A 21,710-nucleotide genomic window follows, 5' to 3' on the forward strand; every position below is an offset into this window, starting at 1 on the left:
TTTGATGGAACTCTGAACGATCTTCAAATGATGATGAACTGAAGATGATCTTGTCTTTTTATATCCATTCCTTGCTACATGAAAATTTGTGACGCTTCTTCTTTACTACTTGTTTGACCCGTTTTGTTCGAGCGCTCATTTTAAGGCAATTTTAACCCAAAAAACAAAACAAAAACGTACAACAATGAATTAAATAATAATCATACCAAGGGTAGTAGAATTTCTGCGATTGATTTAACAAGGAAAAACTTAAGTTGAGTTCATTTCCAATTGAAAGGGCAATTTCTTCTGTTGATAAAGCAAAATTAGAAAATAAACCATTTTTGGATATGGATCAATAATGGTTTTGACGTTTTATGTTTTTCTTTTAAGGTTAAAAACAAGAACTCTGGATTTTATATTGTTCATATATATAACAACTTTTTGAATTGTTTTACAAAATTCATAAATTACTCAAAAATACATATATGTTGTGCGTTAACATAAAAATAATCTTGAGCCAAAATCAAGCGAAGGAGAAAATTCCAATATATATTTTTTTACTTCATATATATATAAATCCCAATTTTTCATAGTGAGTCAATTATAGGCATTGTATTCAAACATGTTCAGATACCCAAGAATTCTAATTATAGTTTTATTTAAGAGACTTGTATTGCTACCAAATTTGCCTTTATAATAAAATCTATCTATTTCTCATTCTTTGATTGTGACAATCAATTTCGGCTTGTTTAAATTTGAATCTAAATGATTTGTTGATAGAAATTGAAGAAAATTATTTAAAGAACAGAAATGTAATGCATAATCAATTTTTAAAAAAAATCATTCTCGCTTGTTTTTATGTTGCAAGCCATATATTTCAATAAAAAAATGGATTTATGGGTTATTGATATAGAAAAATTGGCTATAACAACACTCATACTTTCTGTCTATAAGCAAAAATTCGTTTCAAGAATGAGATTTGATCTTGTTGAATCCCTCTTCTTCAGTCCTTATTCTAGCTACTAAAGAAGTTTAAATACTGTTTTAATTTATTTCTTCTAATAATTAAAGTATTTAACAAAATTAGGTTTACCCCTTTCTTTTCTGTAACACTAACATAAACCATTTGATTTTTAAAAGAAGTTCCAATTCAAAACTACTATGTACCATATCATTAAAGGAGGTCATTATTTTTGACATTTTCTCAATTTCAATATTCCCGACAAATTGTAAAAATACCAAGTTCATGATAAACCGTTGCTGATTATCTAAGAGTTTGATGAATTCATAATTATATAAAATATATTTGTGAAAAAATCCAGTAATAATGAGGAGAATCTAAATTTCATTTCAAAACTTTGTATTCGTGCATATGAAATTATAAGAAATAAATGAAATTTGTCTCAAGTAGGATCTGATATTGGGAGATCATTAACAATCAATATGAAATCGATGAAAACGATGGAGATAAGTGTAGACTCTTTAAGAAAATGAGGCAAGTATTAGTTTTTAAATAAATATATGTTTATATTTTGTCTGTTTTTTCTTATAGGTACATAGTAACAATATATGTATTATGTGTGAATTGAAGAAAATAGAGTAATCATTTATTTGGCATAAGAGGGAAGATATTGGGCCAAAGGAGCGGGAGCACCATAACCCGATCCAGCACCATCACCAGTAGAGGCTTCAGGAAGTTCAGTGACAATATCAGCAACGAATCCACTGTCTCCTTCAACGGTATAAGACACAGTCATGATTTTTCCATCAGCAAGCTTGACCTTGTATTCACCAGAGACGATTCCACCTTCAGCTTGTTCCTCAGCACTGAAGTCATTTCCGGATTCAGCATCAAGAACAGCGTAGTTGAAAGCATAAGGAGGAGTTGGTTCAGGGGCAGCAGGTTCAGCTTGTCCAGCAGCAGCATAGGTTGGTTGAGGAGCAGTTGGTGCTCCATAAGCAGGTTGAGGTGGAGGAGGTGGTGGTGGTGCTCCGTAGGATGGTGGGGGTGCTCCATATGAGGAAGGAGCAGATGGAGCTCCTTGAGCAACGGCAAAGGCAAGACAAAGAGTAGAAGCAAGCTTGAAAAACATTTTGATGGAACTCTGAACGATCTTCAAATGATGATGAACTGAAGATGATCTTGTCTTTTTATATCCATTCCTTGCTACATGAAAATTTGTGACGCTTCTTCTTTACTACTTGTTTGACCCGTTTTGTTCGAGCGCTCATTTTAAGGCAATTTTAACCCAAAAAACAAAACAAAAACGTACAACAATGAATTAAATAATAATCATACCAAGGGTAGTAGAATTTCTGCGATTGATTTAACAAGGAAAAACTTAAGTTGAGTTCATTTCCAATTGAAAGGGCAATTTCTTCTGTTGATAAAGCAAAATTAGAAAATAAACCATTTTTGGATATGGATCAATAATGGTTTTGACGTTTTATGTTTTTCTTTTAAGGTTAAAAACAAGAACTCTGGATTTTATATTGTTCATATATATAACAACTTTTTGAATTGTTTTACAAAATTCATAAATTACTCAAAAATACATATATGTTGTGCGTTAACATAAAAATAATCTTGAGCCAAAATCAAGCGAAGGAGAAAATTCCAATATATATTTTTTTACTTCATATATATATAAATCCCAATTTTTCATAGTGAGTCAATTATAGGCATTGTATTCAAACATGTTCAGATACCCAAGAATTCTAATTATAGTTTTATTTAAGAGACTTGTATTGCTACCAAATTTGCCTTTATAATAAAATCTATCTATTTCTCATTCTTTGATTGTGACAATCAATTTCGGCTTGTTTAAATTTGAATCTAAATGATTTGTTGATAGAAATTGAAGAAAATTATTTAAAGAACAGAAATGTAATGCATAATCAATTTTTAAAAAAAATCATTCTCGCTTGTTTTTATGTTGCAAGCCATATATTTCAATAAAAAAAATGGATTTATGGGTTATTGATATAGAAAAATTGGCTATAACAACACTCATACTTTCTGTCTATAAGCAAAAATTCGTTTCAAGAATGAGATTTGATCTTGTTGAATCCCTCTTCTTCAGTCCTTATTCTAGCTACTAAAGAAGTTTAAATACTGTTTTAATTTATTTCTTCTAATAATTAAAGTATTTAACAAAATTAGGTTTACCCCTTTCTTTTCTGTAACACTAACATAAACCATTTGATTTTTAAAAGAAGTTCCAATTCAAAACTACTATGTACCATATCATTAAAGGAGGTCATTATTTTTGACATTTTCTCAATTTCAATATTCCCGACAAATTGTAAAAATACCAAGTTCATGATAAACCGTTGCTGATTATCTAAGAGTTTGATGAATTCATAATTATATAAAATATATTTGTGAAAAAATCCAGTAATAATGAGGAGAATCTAAATTTCATTTCAAAACTTTGTATTCGTGCATATGAAATTATAAGAAATAAATGAAATTTGTCTCAAGTAGGATCTGATATTGGGAGATCATTAACAATCAATATGAAATCGATGAAAACGATGGAGATAAGTGTAGACTCTTTAAGAAAATGAGGCAAGTATTAGTTTTTAAATAAATATATGTTTATATTTTGTCTGTTTTTTCTTATAGGTACATAGTAACAATATATGTATTATGTGTGAATTGAAGAAAATAGAGTAATCATTTATTTGGCATAAGAGGGAAGATATTGGGCCAAAGGAGCGGGAGCACCATAACCCGATCCAGCACCATCACCAGTAGAGGCTTCAGGAAGTTCAGTGACAATATCAGCAACGAATCCACTGTCTCCTTCAACGGTATAAGACACAGTCATGATTTTTCCATCAGCAAGCTTGACCTTGTATTCACCAGAGACGATTCCACCTTCAGCTTGTTCCTCAGCACTGAAGTCATTTCCGGATTCAGCATCAAGAACAGCGTAGTTGAAAGCATAAGGAGGAGTTGGTTCAGGGGCAGCAGGTTCAGCTTGTCCAGCAGCAGCATAGGTTGGTTGAGGAGCAGTTGGTGCTCCATAAGCAGGTTGAGGTGGAGGAGGTGGTGGTGGTGCTCCGTAGGATGGTGGGGGTGCTCCATATGAGGAAGGAGCAGATGGAGCTCCTTGAGCAACGGCAAAGGCAAGACAAAGAGTAGAAGCAAGCTTGAAAAACATTTTGATGGAACTCTGAACGATCTTCAAATGATGATGAACTGAAGATGATCTTGTCTTTTTATATCCATTCCTTGCTACATGAAAATTTGTGACGCTTCTTCTTTACTACTTGTTTGACCCGTTTTGTTCGAGCGCTCATTTTAAGGCAATTTTAACCCAAAAAACAAAACAAAAACGTACAACAATGAATTAAATAATAATCATACCAAGGGTAGTAGAATTTCTGCGATTGATTTAACAAGGAAAAACTTAAGTTGAGTTCATTTCCAATTGAAAGGGCAATTTCTTCTGTTGATAAAGCAAAATTAGAAAATAAACCATTTTTGGATATGGATCAATAATGGTTTTGACGTTTTATGTTTTTCTTTTAAGGTTAAAAACAAGAACTCTGGATTTTATATTGTTCATATATATAACAACTTTTTGAATTGTTTTACAAAATTCATAAATTACTCAAAAATACATATATGTTGTGCGTTAACATAAAAATAATCTTGAGCCAAAATCAAGCGAAGGAGAAAATTCCAATATATATTTTTTTACTTCATATATATATAAATCCCAATTTTTCATAGTGAGTCAATTATAGGCATTGTATTCAAACATGTTCAGATACCCAAGAATTCTAATTATAGTTTTATTTAAGAGACTTGTATTGCTACCAAATTTGCCTTTATAATAAAATCTATCTATTTCTCATTCTTTGATTGTGACAATCAATTTCGGCTTGTTTAAATTTGAATCTAAATGATTTGTTGATAGAAATTGAAGAAAATTATTTAAAGAACAGAAATGTAATGCATAATCAATTTTTAAAAAAAATCATTCTCGCTTGTTTTTATGTTGCAAGCCATATATTTCAATAAAAAAAATGGATTTATGGGTTATTGATATAGAAAAATTGGCTATAACAACACTCATACTTTCTGTCTATAAGCAAAAATTCGTTTCAAGAATGAGATTTGATCTTGTTGAATCCCTCTTCTTCAGTCCTTATTCTAGCTACTAAAGAAGTTTAAATACTGTTTTAATTTATTTCTTCTAATAATTAAAGTATTTAACAAAATTAGGTTTACCCCTTTCTTTTCTGTAACACTAACATAAACCATTTGATTTTTAAAAGAAGTTCCAATTCAAAACTACTATGTACCATATCATTAAAGGAGGTCATTATTTTTGACATTTTCTCAATTTCAATATTCCCGACAAATTGTAAAAATACCAAGTTCATGATAAACCGTTGCTGATTATCTAAGAGTTTGATGAATTCATAATTATATAAAATATATTTGTGAAAAAATCCAGTAATAATGAGGAGAATCTAAATTTCATTTCAAAACTTTGTATTCGTGCATATGAAATTATAAGAAATAAATGAAATTTGTCTCAAGTAGGATCTGATATTGGGAGATCATTAACAATCAATATGAAATCGATGAAAACGATGGAGAAAGTGTAGACTCTTTAAGAAAATGAGGCAAGTATTAGTTTTTAAATAAATATATGTTTATATTTTGTCTGTTTTTTCTTATAGGTACATAGTAACAATATATGTATTATGTGTGAATTGAAGAAAATAGAGTAATCATTTATTTGGCATAAGAGGGAAGATATTGGGCCAAAGGAGCGGGAGCACCATAACCCGATCCAGCACCATCACCAGTAGAGGCTTCAGGAAGTTCAGTGACAATATCAGCAACGAATCCACTGTCTCCTTCAACGGTATAAGACACAGTCATGATTTTTCCATCAGCAAGCTTGACCTTGTATTCACCAGAGACGATTCCACCTTCAGCTTGTTCCTCAGCACTGAAGTCATTTCCGGATTCAGCATCAAGAACAGCGTAGTTGAAAGCATAAGGAGGAGTTGGTTCAGGGGCAGCAGGTTCAGCTTGTCCAGCAGCAGCATAGGTTGGTTGAGGAGCAGTTGGTGCTCCATAAGCAGGTTGAGGTGGAGGAGGTGGTGGTGGTGCTCCGTAGGATGGTGGGGGTGCTCCATATGAGGAAGGAGCAGATGGAGCTCCTTGAGCAACGGCAAAGGCAAGACAAAGAGTAGAAGCAAGCTTGAAAAACATTTTGATGGAACTCTGAACGATCTTCAAATGATGATGAACTGAAGATGATCTTGTCTTTTTATATCCATTCCTTGCTACATGAAAATTTGTTACGCTTCTTCTTTACTACTTGCTTGACCCATTTATTTTTCACCCTAAAAATTTTAATATGTCGAGTTCAGTAGGGGATACAGAACTAATAAAAACACCTATAATCATAAAATACCTTGTTACATCAGCTTTTCCCTTATTAAGTAGGGGATAGCGAGGATACTTGTGACTAAAAATCAATTTTTTTTAAATTTTGTTATGTTTGACAATTGTAAAGACATCGTTTTTAATGATAATGATAAGATGTCGACATGGCATTATAAGTATTTTGTATGTTGTGCAATATTTTATAGCCACTTATTGTTTTTTTCGATACTAACCAAAAGTATGATACTTGATACACCGTGAGGAGACATAATACAGTGTAGGATTATTTATGTTGCGACAGGAGGAATCATGTAATCTCTGACATTTTTTTAATTTAAGTATTTAATGTAATTTTTATTACTGTTTGTCAGCATAAAGCAAATACTTAATAACTTATACCTATAAAATTAACAAATAAAAGATTTACAATAATAGAGTAGGGTTGAAAATGAAATTAAAAAAATATTTTCTTTCTCTTTTTATCGTGATTGATAATTTTACATTAAACATTTACATTTAAACTTGACATTTTAAAGTAATTGGTAGGGTAATATGTCTCGTCCGTAGCAAGTATCCTCACTCTCCCCTACTTTTTAATAATAAAAACACACCCATATAAGTTTTATTTATCCTACATCTAATTTGGGGATTGTTTTAAGGGCAAAAATGAATCTGATCGAGAATATTAATATAATTTTAGATATTTGCAGAATTCAAATGACTCAGAGAAAAAATGAGATCAGTTTTGGATTTTGCACTCATAGATAAATTCGGTTATTGTCTTCAATTCATTTGTACAAAATTATCCCCCCCCCCCTAATGGTTACCTGTGTAATTCATTAACTATTTCAGACGTTCATTCCTAATTATATATCATTTGTTGTAATTTTATTTTTCTATATATGACGTATTCTACTCCGTAAACCACCAGAGTATACATTGTCTTCAAAAATCTAAGTTGTCTGAGATAGGTTAATCAAAAAACTATTTCCTTCTTATTTCGGTAGAAAACAGCAAAAATATCTACTTAACCGTAATTAAAAACAAAGTATTCTTTGAAAACTCTTGAAACACCTTCTTTATTTATAATATAAATGCATTGAAGATGATATTATTTTGTAGAATGATAAAATACAATAATTTGATACTAACATTTGCCTAAAATTTTTGTATTTTTTATCATACCAGACGTTAATTATCAAAAAATCTTTCATTTACCTTTTATTTTCCTGTGGAAATTTCAATTTTATGGTTAACTTTTATAGATGTTTTCATACAAAACATGGTTAAAATAAATCTTAAGTATAATTTTCTAAAACTATTGGATAATTATTTTGATGGTTAAAAAAATATTTATCAAAATATGAAATCCACGGAAGATATTTATTTTAAATACGTATTAATTTTGATAATGAAATATAAGATTTGGGTATAATTTAAGAAAATATTCAAATCGTGGATATTCAGTTAAGTAGTTACAGGTCCTAAAGTTGGAAATAGGTTTTATTTATGCATACATATTAACAATATTAAAGGCTTTTTTTTCGTCGAATTTTTAAATATATGAAATAATTCTAGTATATTTATTTCCATATAGGCTTTATTCTACTAAAATGAATTATGAAGCATTATGTTTTTTTGTATTAGAGTTTCATTAATATCCTTTTTTATTCATTATTTTATTTAAATTCTGAGTGTCTAAAACAAATGTCTCATAGTTTTAAAAACTGACTTGTTTGGATTGAATTATCATGGTAAGTAACACTCATTACTACATTAAGCTTAAAAAATAAATATTATCATTTTTATAAAAAAGCATATTTTATCAATAATATTTATAAAATTTGGACACAGTTGTCTGGTTTCATCATTCATGAGTGAATCAATTCAGAATTAATATTTAGTTATTAAAAATACGACGGTGCTATCTACATTAGAGAAGAAAAAAAGTCGACGATCTAGTGTCTTTTGTCTTAAACTATTTTGCCTCAAAGATATTTTACCTTAATAGATAAACAAATGACATTTATACCTTATTATTATTTATTTTTCATTGACACTTTTTAAATCAAAACATGTAATTCTTAAAGGAATAATGATTGTGCATCATAATATGCTGTTTTGTCAATCCATGAGTCATTTTCAATGTGAATAATCCATCATGTTTTTAGATAGTTAATATCGGAGAAATGATAAGTATTCGACCCAATTTAGTCTATTTTTCAAATTTATTACATAGCAAGATTTTGTTGGTGTGTGCGTTGCAAATTTGGGACATATCTAGATCTTTTTTCTAACAGAAAACAAACATTTAATGCATTTTATAGTAATAAACTTTGCATATTTTGACTTCAATTTTATTAATAAATATTAACGACACATAAACTTCATTTAATGATATATTAAGGCAAAATATCTTTGATAGCAAATTCATTTAAAGTAATATGTCCTAAGGAAAAATGGGATAATAGAAAATATCCTGAGGCAAAATAGTTCAAGACAGAAGTAGCGAGCACCCTCTTTTAGTATTTTATGTATCCATTTTTTATAATATAATTTGAAAACTGCTAATAAAATACAAATTGTAACTACAATTAAATATTTTTGATTCCATGTTACATAACTGTATGTACTTTCGTTTTATTGTTCAATTAATGATAACTTTGGATTTTTATGTGCTTTTATTCTTTATTTTCTAACTCACCATGGTAGATTTGTTTAGAGCATGACTCTTTTTTATCTTCGTTAGCCTGGGCAACTAAGGGCATTTAAAAAAATCCAATTCCCTCTTTTATTAAATTACTTTTTTACACAATGTATTGTGTAGTTGGTCTAAAAAAATAATTGCAGGCTCCAAGTATAGAATATCCCTTGCTTTAGCATAATAAAATATTAATTAATGAAGAGTCGACACTTTTTTCTGTATAAGAACCATGAGTCTCTTTTTTTTTGCGATATCAGCTGTCATCAATATTGTCTTCAGTAATTGAATATATATCGTGTCTCTATTTCCCTTATTCTTTAAATCAACCTAATGTATAATAGAGACAAATGTCTTTCCGATAATCGATTTTTCCTATAATCAATTTATTTTCTTTTATCTAAGAAATAAGTATATATATTCTTCTTGAAAGTATATTTTGTACATCATTTATCACTAATACATATTTTTTACATGTATGGGAAATCGGTACGTATTATAACCAATCTATATTTTTATATTTAACAGTTTTTTTTCATATTTATATCGATTTTTGCATGTCCGCTCATTTTGAGTGAGCTTTTTTTCAGCAGGTGTCAGGTTAATTTCAGCCACATTTTCATTTAATTAATATTACAAGATGAATGGTGTCACTATTAAAAGTTATTATTTGCTAAATTGCTACCTATTGAAAATCAAATGAGAGATTCTAGCAGGAACAACTGAGGTTCTTGTTGGATTTGTATAAATTCCGTGAGTTTCTATAAAGGGAATAATTAAAAAAAAACTCATTGACAGTGATTTCGATCGATGGATGTCTGTAGAGTAGGACATTAAAAAAAAGATGCATATTTTCTGATCATTCTTGTTGAGGAGATTATGAACAGATACCTTTGATTTATAAGTGATTTTGTTCTTTTTTGTCTTATAATGACGTAATTCATAATCCCTCGTTAAATAATTGTGGTTCCCCCGCCCTTTTTTTTTTAATTATTGTGATATGTATTCTAATAAATTTTATAATTAAGTAAAATCATAATTTTTTCGTCTTAATTTAATTTAAAAAAATAATATTTTTTGAAAAAAAGTAATATGTTCTTAATATGTTAAATTAAATGTTCTTATTTAGCTTAATAAACTATTGATATTCTTATAAAAAAATCAAAAAACTGACAGTTAAGGATTGGTACCAATGACTGGTTACCAGGAGTGACGGTCCTAAGGACCGATAGAACTGAATTAGACTTGATCCAATAATAAAGAACGACAAACCACAAAGACACATAGATAAATAAATAAAGGGAGGCGATAAAAGGAAAATATGACAAATATGGTATAACATGACGCTCCATTTATTTGTTTCTCTTCCATGAATAATTATAGGCAATCTAAACTAAAGAAATAATATTTATCTAGGATTGACAAAGATGATTAGTAAAAAGTTAGCTGATCAACCACACACATTGAAATTAAACTACAGCTCTATACCTAGGAGATAAAAAATACACAGTAATACTTTCAAATACGAGATTATTTCATTATTTGACAGAGTTCCGAAATCTTTACCGAAAAAATGTATAAGAAAAATAAACGAAAAGTGTCTCTTGCATTCCGTCGCCAACTTTTGAGCACCCCAAACCTTTAAAAAATCGGTATGTTGTGGCACTCGTATGCTAATATATTCATAGCTAATGTGTTCAATGCTACAGACTCTTATTTTCAACTTACAATTTTATAAAATACAAAGATTTTACAAAAAAAAAGAAAGAAGTTCCATGATTATTTTTATTATTTGAGGGAAAAAATGAGGAAATGGAAAGAAAATTATTACCAAATGAATTCGTAGATATTTTTTTTTTTCATGGCCAATCAATCCTCAGAGATTTTGAAAATTAAGATTTTTAGAAATTTTTCCCTGATATTTTTTATAGCTTCAGATTCATTTTTAATATTTAACTATAGATAAAAAATGATTAAACTACAGTCAGGGATCATATGCAAGGTTTTGTTTTTTGATTATAAACAATAAAATAATTTCAAAAAATCATAAATATACCAATGAATGGATATTAATAATTTTGAAGATATTGAATTAAATTTATTTTTCTGGCCTACACAATTTTTCTTACATGAAGTTTTGAAAGTGAATCTAACTGCATTTAGGCTATTAATTCCTAATTTTTCATTAGTTTTTGCCTATTACATCAAGTTTTTGAACAACGGGGTGATGAAAAAATACTACAACACATACCAAAAATCCATAATTTACAAGATGAAAGTATTATATTATTTTTGTTTTAAGTGGGTTTATTTGCATAAAGGCTGCCATTTTCAATGAGGAAGTTCACCATTTTTATATCCACACAGATTAACAACAGGTGATCGCAGTATTTATATCGTTCAAGTACTATTTTGATGTTTCCGTACTCCTCTTTCATGGAGACTGAGTGTCCTATGGGGATACATCCATATTGTGCAGTAAAACACACTTTAAACATCTTTTTGAGCTATCTATAATATCACGGTTAAAAAAATTGAATAAGGTTGAGAAACAAAGGCGAATTTCTTTGATGATTATTATAGTCATATCTTGTTAACCAAATATTAAACTAATTGAAAAATTTAGATCTTGTTTTCGTTAGAAAAACAATAATATTGGGATGGTGTTCTCAAAAGCTATACTCAGCATTTATCATCTTCTAAACACTTTTTTGATTATATAATATATTTCATTCTTAAAATAAACCAATCATTGAAATGATGGACCGTGTTTTTCTTTGTCAATAAGCAAATTTACAAAATCGTCAAGGGATTAAAAAACTATTTTTATAGATTGTATATATTTATACTAGGATTTATTAAGATCATAGTTAGACTATGTTGTAATATTAATTTAAACTACAATATATACAATTATGTATAAGCTGAATCAATAATAATCTGTTTGGGATGAATCGCAATTTGAATTTTTTTATTAATTTTGCTAATACAATTTTAGTTGTTTCATGAAGGTAAACTCCAGGTATAGTAAGACTTGGAGTTATCCACAAATATGCATTTAAAATAAAGGAAATAGGACATTGACAATAATTACTCATATATCGATCCTCAATTCAACTCTGAATCAAAGAAAGAATTATTTATTATAACACCGCAACAAATCCTCAAGGGTTACTATCCGTCTTTTATGAGTAGACACGAATTTTCAATTAGGTTTCGAATATAGTAGAAAAGGAATTTGACTACAAGGGAGTTAAATAATTATGACAACAACTAAGTAAAAGAAAATTAATTCTTCAAACTACCAATCCCAAAAAAGCGGCACAACTAAAAAATACACGCAATTTACATCACTAATAATTTATATCATTATATAACAAGTAGCTAAAGTTTTATATTGCTAACGTATTCATTTTTATCTGTGGAGGGCTAAACGCCCTAGAATTGAACTTGCGTTTTTATTAAAGGCAAAAATAGATAGTTAAGTTTTGAATGTATTTGACTAACGTTACATATTGTTAAATAAACTGAAAATGACGACATGTTAGAGGCATTCCTAAGAATGCTTTTTTTGAGAAGGTTGTATATGAACCTCTGTTACAAGGCTGCACGGGATCCTCGTATATGAGGTCAATCCCAAGTCGCCCTTCAAGGCCTCCCTGATTGTCACAGTATTTACGGGGAAGTCGATCATCGATTTGGTTGGAGTCCTACCTAATTTTCTTCTCCAAAGTGAACAGGAACTCCGGATCCGTCGTTAATTGTGCCCTCCACTTCCTGCACTCCTTGAGAGGTCCTCTCTGTAATTCTTTATCATGACCACCTTGAAAACCAGGCTTTTGGAGCACTTCACATTGTCCTTAATCCTCGGCACCTCAACTTCAGCATCTAAGAGATCTGAGAGACACTGACTATTTGACTTTTTGCTCAATCATGATGACAAATGGTTTATTATAGTTTTTTATGCACATAGGAGAACTGAAGCATGAAGGTCAAAAATAATCACTAAACCTTTCTCCATTAATGAGGAACGAACATTAATTAACAGTCCTTGTTTGCTTCTCAACTCTGCACATACTTAAAAATCACTTGTCAAAGCTCACATAATGACGATGTTCAATGCATGATCTCATGTTTTGTTAATAGGATATAATTAATAAATGCAATATATACTAAAAATAAAAAGATGTTCAATCATTGCCCATTTCATTCTATCCTATCTAATAGCATCAAATGTTAAAAACGTAAATTATATGATAGGTATATAATCATGCTTTAATACGTCTTATAAAATTGTTGTAACCGATCATTTAAATGGTACGTGCTCCGCACAACCATAATAAAACAATAAAAATAAAAAACATTCACGTTATATGTTCTTCTTACACAAAATATTTAATTCTTAATTTTGTTGTTCATATATTGTTACATTTTTTTTCTATCTCGTATTTTGTATCCTTTATATATTTTAAAATGCATTTATTGTTATTATTTTGTCCAAATATGCAGGCATCAAAAATATAAAAATTCTACCATCAAAATTAATTGACAATATATGTGATGGTTGTTTTTTGTAAGACATATTTCATTGTTGAATCATGTTTTTAAGGAATAGAGGTGTATTAAATGCTAAATGTTCACACTATACTACTGATGTTGATCTCATACCTTAAGTAGTTGTAATGTAGGATATTTTATTATTATAATACAGATCTAGCTTAACCCTTTACTTGCATACATAGTGTGACTTTCTTTCCTTCCACTTCTGTGCGTCCCCATGCTCCAGGCTACTCATCAATTTGGCGACAAAAAAAACGATATTAATTGTCTATTTATCCAAGTATTGTTATACACAACACTCTTAGTATGTAAAAATAAAAGAGAACGAATAATTTGAAGGAGAGCAAATCTATTCTTCAGATTACCAATTAAAAAAAAACCCAAAGAGCAGCTCTAAAAAATATACCAGACTTTTATAGCTAATCATATGTAATAAATATTACGGGATATCCAAGTTATATATTTATAAAATGTCCACAGTTACGCTAACTTTGAAGATGACCGTGCAAATTTGCTCTCACACGTGAACCACTTCAAAATTGAGAATGTATAGATACAAATTGCTAAAGTTCGCTAAATCAAATAGTTAGTAACAGTAAACAATCAATAGATTTCTACGTAATAATCCTCTGTATATTGCTAACCAATTTTTATTATTAATAATTATTTTTTTGTTGATGTTTTTTTTTTTTCAATTACAAATAAAAAGTTAATTTTTATTACAATATATTCTTCAGGAGTAATTACGAAGACCCCTATAACAAAGTGAAAATCTCCAAATACAGGCACCAAAAATATCTTTTCTTGTGCCTCTTTTTACAACTAAAGTATTTGTCACCCCCAAATAAAATTACTTTACCTCCAAATGAATTAGTATCCTTCATAATATCTTAAAATGTTCGATCCAATGCTTCAATAGAATGCTTATGGACGATAAATACTTCAAAATAAATGCAAAGTATTAATACACATTTTATAAATTAGTTTTACAATGCCACTATTTGACTTTATTGAACAATATTGACTGGAATCTGATCGACCACTTTTTATAAGACTTGTAGCAATCCCAGACAAGTCAACTAGTTTATGCAATCTTCTCTTCACTTCTAATTTTTAATAGTTAAGTGTTGTACAAAAATGTTACTACCTGAACAAACTGCACAACAGCTGGAGGAGGAGGGGGAATAAGTTTCCAAAGTTTATTTTTGTATATATGATATATAGCCATTGGTGCATAAAACATGTTCTGACGTTATGTAAAAATACAAGCAACCAAAAAGTAACTTGATAAGCTTGATAATTTGAAGAATGTTCGGAAGGAGAGCTGAATAGCTGTCATGATACTTTATTAGATCAGTTGCAAGCAGCCGTGTCAGGAAATAAATAAAAACAAAATCCAACTCCGGATATAACACAGATATACATATATCAAGGAATTACTCCCATCTCAATCTTCAATAATAGTCCGCGTCTATAAAGGGCTTACACTTAGAACTCCCAACTAAACCCTAAATATCACTCCGTATTTCATGAATACATACCTACAGTAGTTATTAGTTCATACTTGGATGGTCTATGTTATATTTTATACAAATCTCTACATAAGGCATAACTTAACATATGGGATGAATAGTCCCAGGTTTCGCAACTAGAGGGTGCAATTATTTTTAAATGCCCTCATTTGTAGTTAGTATCAACTTTCAGAGGACTGCTGTCATAATGGCAATCTGTTTTTTAGTTTGTGAGTTATTGTGCTAAGATTGGCGTTACTTTTGTTATTTCCAAAACGATTTTACATTGATTCTTGATGGGAAAAATACAGTTGAAGCTTCAAAAGTGTTATGGGACTCAATTAACAAATACATTAATAAAAAAATGTATTAAAAATAAAATATAGCCAATTCGAACAAATAAATTAATGGGTTTTCTTTATAAAACCCTAGAGTTTTCAAAGCTATTTTTAGCTTGTCCGTTTTTGTTGGAGTTGACAAACTGAAGGGTCAATTTTTTATTTATTCAGAGCTTTTGCCATTATTATTTAATTCCTGACGAGTGAACTTCCTCTTCTACTAAATTCAATGATATTCAGAACTTGATTGATAATTAGTATGTTGTTCTAGGTAATTTTGTCCCTAACATTTTGGTCCCCTACATTTTATCTGCGTACATTTTTTCCATTGGTAATTTTTGTACATAGGACATTTTGTCACATGAGAACATCGTCGCCTTTTTAAATTTTTCTATAATCGGTTCGAACTTTACAATTGGACTTCAATCAGATTCATTATATAACGAAGGGAGAAGAAAAAGAAAAGGAAAATAGCTATGAAATCATTAATAAAAAATTAATCAGTAATCGTATACTGTGTATACTTTATTAAGTAAGGAATCCCGGATCTGGAATGACAAGTCTATTTCGAAAGAACTCATTTACTTGTAGCACGTTAATGCTTGTAGTTGAGCTTTGTTATGGCCTTTTGTTGAGGGATAACATAAATAATATTTATGGGCCAAGTGAGATGAATTCAAGAAAAGAGATGCAGCTTCGTGAGTTATTGAATCTCCATAGATAGTAACATAAATTAGAGAAATAAGAGGCTACCCACCATTTTTGGACAAGAGCTATGAATAGTGATTCCTCCATAAATATTCCTTTCTTTTTATCGATGGGAGTTTTTTCCATTTCTTCAATCCTCAACTAAGGCCACGAATATGATTCATTAACGTGCCAAAAGTCTATGAGCCTTTCGAATATAACATAATTAACTGCAAATCACTTAAAACCACTGTAGATAGAAATAAGTGTTAGTGGATAAACTTTATATTATTATGATTGATATAACAATCATATAATGTCATTGGTTTTATATAAACAAACTCGTTACATCTACTGACAAAAAAGAGAATAGATGCGATAAAAATACCAGAAAGTTATATCAGGAGTTTGTTATTATTATGCACCACAATCTTAACGACACTTTACAGGAAATTTCTGTAGACTTATCAAGAAGCCTATAGCAAATGAAGAGAAACAATCTCCAAACCAATTCCTTTTATAAAATTATAATGATAGAAACAATGCTTTCCAGTAAGCAAATAAAAAAAACCATCCACAGGATTGCTGCTCAACAAATAATTTGTTGAGAATCTCCAATATATGATTCTACAAAAACGACTGACACAATACATCAAAATATTTTAAAGAAGGCATTCTTTAATGACAAAGAAGATACACGTAGTCTGGAAGAACATCCTTCTAAAAATGAATGTAATTCTTCTCAACATGTCCTCAGAAAGCCAGATTCTTTATTCGGAAAAGCAAATTTCCCATTTCCGTTTAAAAATAAGGACTAAAATCAACTACCCACGTTTGCATGGGTCTTAAAAGGGACAACAATATATTTCATTGTTGTCAATGAAGAAATACAACACAACGCTTGACGTACGACGGTCCTGGATGGGAGAATACGGGACTTCTTTCTGAATATTTAAAATGGACTCAAGTTTACAACACAATTTCAAATTTCCAAAGTATTTATCATATATGATTATCTCAATAAGAATTCTAGAAAATAAAAATGTCACATACGTTTACCAATTGCTTTTCTATTGACATTCTAATATAGTTTGTTTCTCTAAATTTTAAAGAATTAGCTTATTTAAGTTAAAGATATGTGTGCAATTTGGTAATATTGGGTAGTACTATAGATAAAAGAGGTATACTTGTAGAAACAAAAGCGAAATAATTATATTATTTTAATGCAAAATTATTAATAACACATAAGCTGACTAAAAAAAGTTTATTTTTAACATAAAAAGTTGCTGTTGAATTACTGTTACTGCTAAATGTCAAACATTAAGTTAAAAATACCTCACATTATAGGATCCATTTTTTAATTGATTTTGAAGAAAAGAAAATAGTTTTAGTTTTTTAAAATATATATATTTTTTTTTTTTTGGAAAACTGACATTTTACGCTAAGTATGTATGTCTACTTTTAAGTAGTGAATTTTTTTTATTCATTTTTCCCAATTTTTTCAATAATTGTTTTTTACTTGAAGTACTACATATTATTTTATCAATATATTTATTTTTCAAACATTTCCATTTTACATTTCATGATAATAATTTTGATGGTTTTTAAGCATAAGAAGGAAGATATTGAGGTAGAGGAGCTGGTGGAGCACCATAGGCTGGAGCAGCAGGAGCAACAGGTGCATCTTCAGTGACAATATCAGCAACAAATCCACTTTCTCCTTCGACAGAGTAAGTCACAGTCATGATTTTACCATCAGCACGTAAGACCTTGTATTGACCAGAGACGGCTCCATCCTTAGATTCTTCTTCAGCACTGAAGTCACTTTCAGACTCAGTATCAAGAACAGCATAGTTGAAAGCATAAGGAGGAATTGGCTCAGCGGCTGGAGGTGGTGGTCCATATGAGGGTGGAGCAGGTTCGACAGGTGCTGGGGGAGGTGGTGTGGAGCTCCATAACTAGGTGGGGCCTCATAAACAGGGACTGGAGGAGGTGGAGCACCATATGAGGGTGGAGCAGAAGGAGCTCCAGCAGCTACGCTAAAAGCAATGCAAAGAGTGGCAAGTTTGAAAAACATCTTGATTTGACTGTGAATGATCTCGAAATGATGGTTTAATGAAGACAACTCCTTCTTTTTATATGGTACAGGCGAGAATAAAAAAAGCGTGGTGCATATTTTTTCTTCTTTATTACATCTTGCTGAACAAGTTAGATTTATTTAAGAAGGTATTAGGTATATTCTGAAAAATTGATGTAAGTGTATACATTTAAAAAAAGAAAACAAATTACTTTTGAGAACCGATACTGAAATTACCAAGGGTAAGAAAAAATAAATTTATTTCAATTCTCATAACTTCATATGTAAATAATTACAATATACAAACACAACTTTTGGGTAATGATAAAATTGAATTAATGTACCAATTAATTCAGATTGGAGTGTCGCAGACGTCTTTTTGAATATCCATATAGCACGGTAGAAAAACGTTCAGGTGTTATAAAAATGAAACTGGTAGGGATGTTATTGGATTGAAGAACAAATTTTGAGTATTCAAAGTTAACCTTACTCACTGTTTTTTTTTTTTTTTTTTTTTTGCAGCAGCAGTTGAGTTATTGAAATTTATTATATGACTGGTAAAAACAATATCCAAAAAGGATGAATATATTAACTCCTTATTGAAATGATTAACTCGTTAATACTGTGACTTTCTTAGAACTCTTCTGTATCTTTGTTTCCGACTAATTAAATGTAACCACTTCTTTGATATCCCATCAATTCCAAGGATTTATCAAATATCTCATTCAAATTTTGTTCCTCTGTCTGGATTTTAAGCATTACCAAAGGATCTAGCAGGGTCTCTCTTAGATGCTCCATTCCAAAAATCATTTTGTGGAATTATGAACTGTTTTTACCTATTTGCTACCATCAACTTTGCCTCCCAGACTCGTATTTTATATGATGAGTCCTCATTTCCTCAGGCAATACAATCCCATCATTCCAACAAAATTTATATTATATATTTGAATTTCCATCGGCATTATATTCACCAGGCATTAGTCGTCCTTTTACAGAGTTTTTTTTTCGGCAAATTAAATTTTTAATTTAAACTATGTCACTTTAATCTGAATTTTATTGCATTTGTATTAGAAATTCGAAGAAAATTGATATTCATTTTTTAATTTTTGAGCTTATACTTTTCTAAGAAAAAAACTTTATTTACAGAAATTCAAACAATTTGAATTATCTTTTTGACATAAATTTAGGATTATCAATGTTTTGTTGTAGATCTATAACTAATCAATTGATTATATTCTTGAGATGATAATTGGTAATAATGTTCTTTTTCACTTAATACACACATATCCTTAGATGGCCCAAACACTTTTAACAGAACACTCCCTCATTTGAATATAATATCCTGTACTGTAGTTGAGTCCCCCTTTTCCAATAATTACGCCTCCAAGACAACTTCAAGCCCCCATACCTTCATGTCCTCATACTATCTTGTCCGAGATGAGTCTGACTCATGATCAAGTCTATGATACAATAACTCAAATATCAAAGTTCTGGTACAACCCCATTTCATGTCAAATTATAAATACATTGAGATAATATCCATCACTTCGCACAAAACAATATATGTTACATCATTTTTGCCTTCAAAGTCGCAAAAAAAGATATTCTTGGACGGCCAACCACATGGTTTTTCTTTGTGCAAGTCCCCTTGTCTCTAAGTCCTCATGCTCCTAGTCCAAAATGACTTCGAGTCACGATATCCCTAAGGTATCCGAACCCAATATAACTTATAGTCCTCAAGCTCAGAGAGAGAAAAAAAAAATGAAATGAGAGACACATGGAGGGATGGGGACAATATCTCTCATTTAATTCACAAATAGTTCATTTCACTGAAGTGTTCATAACTCATATCATTAATGTAATTACTACGTCCGGGTTTTTCACTATTCAAAGAAATGATTTATTCTTCATCTCCCAGTTATAGACATTCAAACATGGGATAGTAGTAATATCTGTGCACTGTGACACGTAAAGACGACTAAATGACCACGACTCAAACCACTTAAGAATATGGCTCCATCATATTGGTGTTATAACAATGGAAAAAATGAAAGCATCAGAATTTAAAAAAAAGTAAACAGTAAAAACTAAAATTGCATAAACTAATAAGTAATTTAGTATAAGAAACAATAACTGATTTTCGTCTAAAAACCTGTTTCAAAATGTTCCCGACGAGTCCCCTCTAAATATTTCTTTCTCTATGGTCTTAATAGATAGGGTAGGGAAGCTTGTGAGAGTTGCAATACATATATTTAATTTTGTCTTGATCAATCCAAAATAGTTTATGTAAGACAAATTATTTATAAATTCCACATTCTAAAATATGTCTGCCGTTGTTTGAATCGATTTACAGGTTATGTCAAGTAGAAGTTTTTTGATGAAAAGCAATTGTATGATATTCGTCAGATATTTATAATGTCACTTTCAATTAAGTTAAAAATATAGAATTGGACTTAAAACTTTTCAATTATTAGACTATGAGTAAAAGTATCAAGTAAGTGATGAAAAATATTTCATGCAAGTTACCAACAGTTCATTGGCTATACTTATATTCATTTCTGAAGTTGATGATCTATCAAAGTAGATTTTTACAAAGATTGTATAAAGTCTTTGGAGTTATTTTGGGGGAAACTAAGGGTTTATTAAACATTTATGGAAACAAAAGTACTTTATTTCGTATTTCTGTTTAAAAACAAGGACTAAAATTAACTACCCCCGTTTGCATGGGTCTTAAAAGGATCAACAATATATGTCATTGTTGTCAAAGAAGAAATACAACACAATGCTGGATGTACTACGGTCCTGGATGGGAGAATACGGGGACTTCTTTCTGAATATTTAAAATGGACTCAAGTTTACAACACAATTTCAAATTTCCCAAGTATTTATCATATATGATTATCTCAATAAGGATTCTAGAAAATAAAAATGTCACATACGTTTACCAATTGCTTTTCTATTGACATTCTAATATAGTTTGTTTCTCTAAATTTTAAAGAATTAGCTGATTTAAGTTCTAGATATGTGTGCAGTTTGGTATTATTGGGGCAGTACTATCGATGAAAGAGGTATACTTGTAGAAACAAAAGCGAAATAATTATATCATTTTAATGCAAAATTATAAATACCACATAAGCTGACTAAAAAAAGTTTATTTTTAACATAAAAAGTTGCTGTTGAATTACTGTTACTGCTAAATGTCAAACATTAAGTTAAAAATACCTCACATTATAGGATCCATTTTTTAATTGATTTTGAAAAAAAATCTTGAAAATAGTTTTAGTTTTTTAAAATATATATATATTTTTTTTTTTTTTTTTGGAAAACTGACATTTTACGCTAAGTATGTATGTCTACTTTTAAGTCGTGAATTTTTTTTATTCATTTTTCCCAATTTTTTCAATAATTGTTTTTTTTTTTGAAGTACTACATA

At 29.8% G+C, this 21,710-nt stretch overlaps 4 protein-coding genes across 4 annotated transcripts; all 4 read right to left on the reverse strand.

Moving 5' to 3' along the window:
* Positions 1–1,589: 1,589 nt before the first annotated feature.
* On the reverse strand, positions 1,590–2,075 carry LOC121129373 (uncharacterized). The gene has a single exon (XM_040725094.1). The coding sequence runs from the start codon at positions 2,073–2,075 to the stop codon at positions 1,590–1,592; it is 486 nt and encodes a 161-aa protein (XP_040581028.1).
* Positions 2,076–3,665: 1,590 nt separating this feature from the next.
* On the reverse strand, positions 3,666–4,151 carry LOC121129375 (uncharacterized). The gene has a single exon (XM_040725096.1). The coding sequence runs from the start codon at positions 4,149–4,151 to the stop codon at positions 3,666–3,668; it is 486 nt and encodes a 161-aa protein (XP_040581030.1).
* A 1,589-nt stretch (positions 4,152–5,740) lies between these two features.
* LOC121129376 (uncharacterized) lies at positions 5,741–6,226 on the reverse strand. Its single transcript, XM_040725098.1, has one exon. The coding sequence runs from the start codon at positions 6,224–6,226 to the stop codon at positions 5,741–5,743; it is 486 nt and encodes a 161-aa protein (XP_040581032.1).
* Positions 6,227–17,804: 11,578 nt separating this feature from the next.
* Positions 17,805–18,277, reverse strand: LOC121129377 (cuticle protein 19-like). The gene is made up of 2 exons (XM_040725099.1): positions 18,202–18,277; positions 17,805–18,130 (listed from the first exon to the last, which is right to left on the reverse strand). Exons 1-2 carry the CDS (start codon positions 18,275–18,277, stop codon positions 17,805–17,807), a joined length of 402 nt encoding a protein of 133 aa, XP_040581033.1.
* Between the last annotated feature and the right edge of the window lie 3,433 nt (positions 18,278–21,710).

This window comes from Lepeophtheirus salmonis, chromosome 14 (genome assembly GCF_016086655.4).
Source record: "Lepeophtheirus salmonis chromosome 14, UVic_Lsal_1.4, whole genome shotgun sequence".
In the NCBI taxonomy this organism is placed as follows: Eukaryota; Metazoa; Arthropoda; class Copepoda; order Siphonostomatoida; family Caligidae; genus Lepeophtheirus; species Lepeophtheirus salmonis.

Excerpts from the sequence above, each read along its gene's own strand:
- LOC121129373 (XM_040725094.1), bottom strand. The coding sequence starts at position 2,075 with ATGTTTTTCAAGCTTGCTTCTACTCTTTGTCTTGCCTTTGCCGTTGCT.
- LOC121129375 (XM_040725096.1), bottom strand. The coding sequence starts at position 4,151 with ATGTTTTTCAAGCTTGCTTCTACTCTTTGTCTTGCCTTTGCCGTTGCT.
- LOC121129376 (XM_040725098.1), bottom strand. The coding sequence starts at position 6,226 with ATGTTTTTCAAGCTTGCTTCTACTCTTTGTCTTGCCTTTGCCGTTGCT.
- LOC121129377 (XM_040725099.1), bottom strand. The coding sequence starts at position 18,277 with ATGTTTTTCAAACTTGCCACTCTTTGCATTGCTTTTAGCGTAGCTGCT. Across the intron at positions 18,131-18,201 it reads TTCTGCTCCACCCTCATATG|CACCTGTCGAACCTGCTCCA; the intron begins GTGCTCCACCTC and ends CACCTCCCCCAG.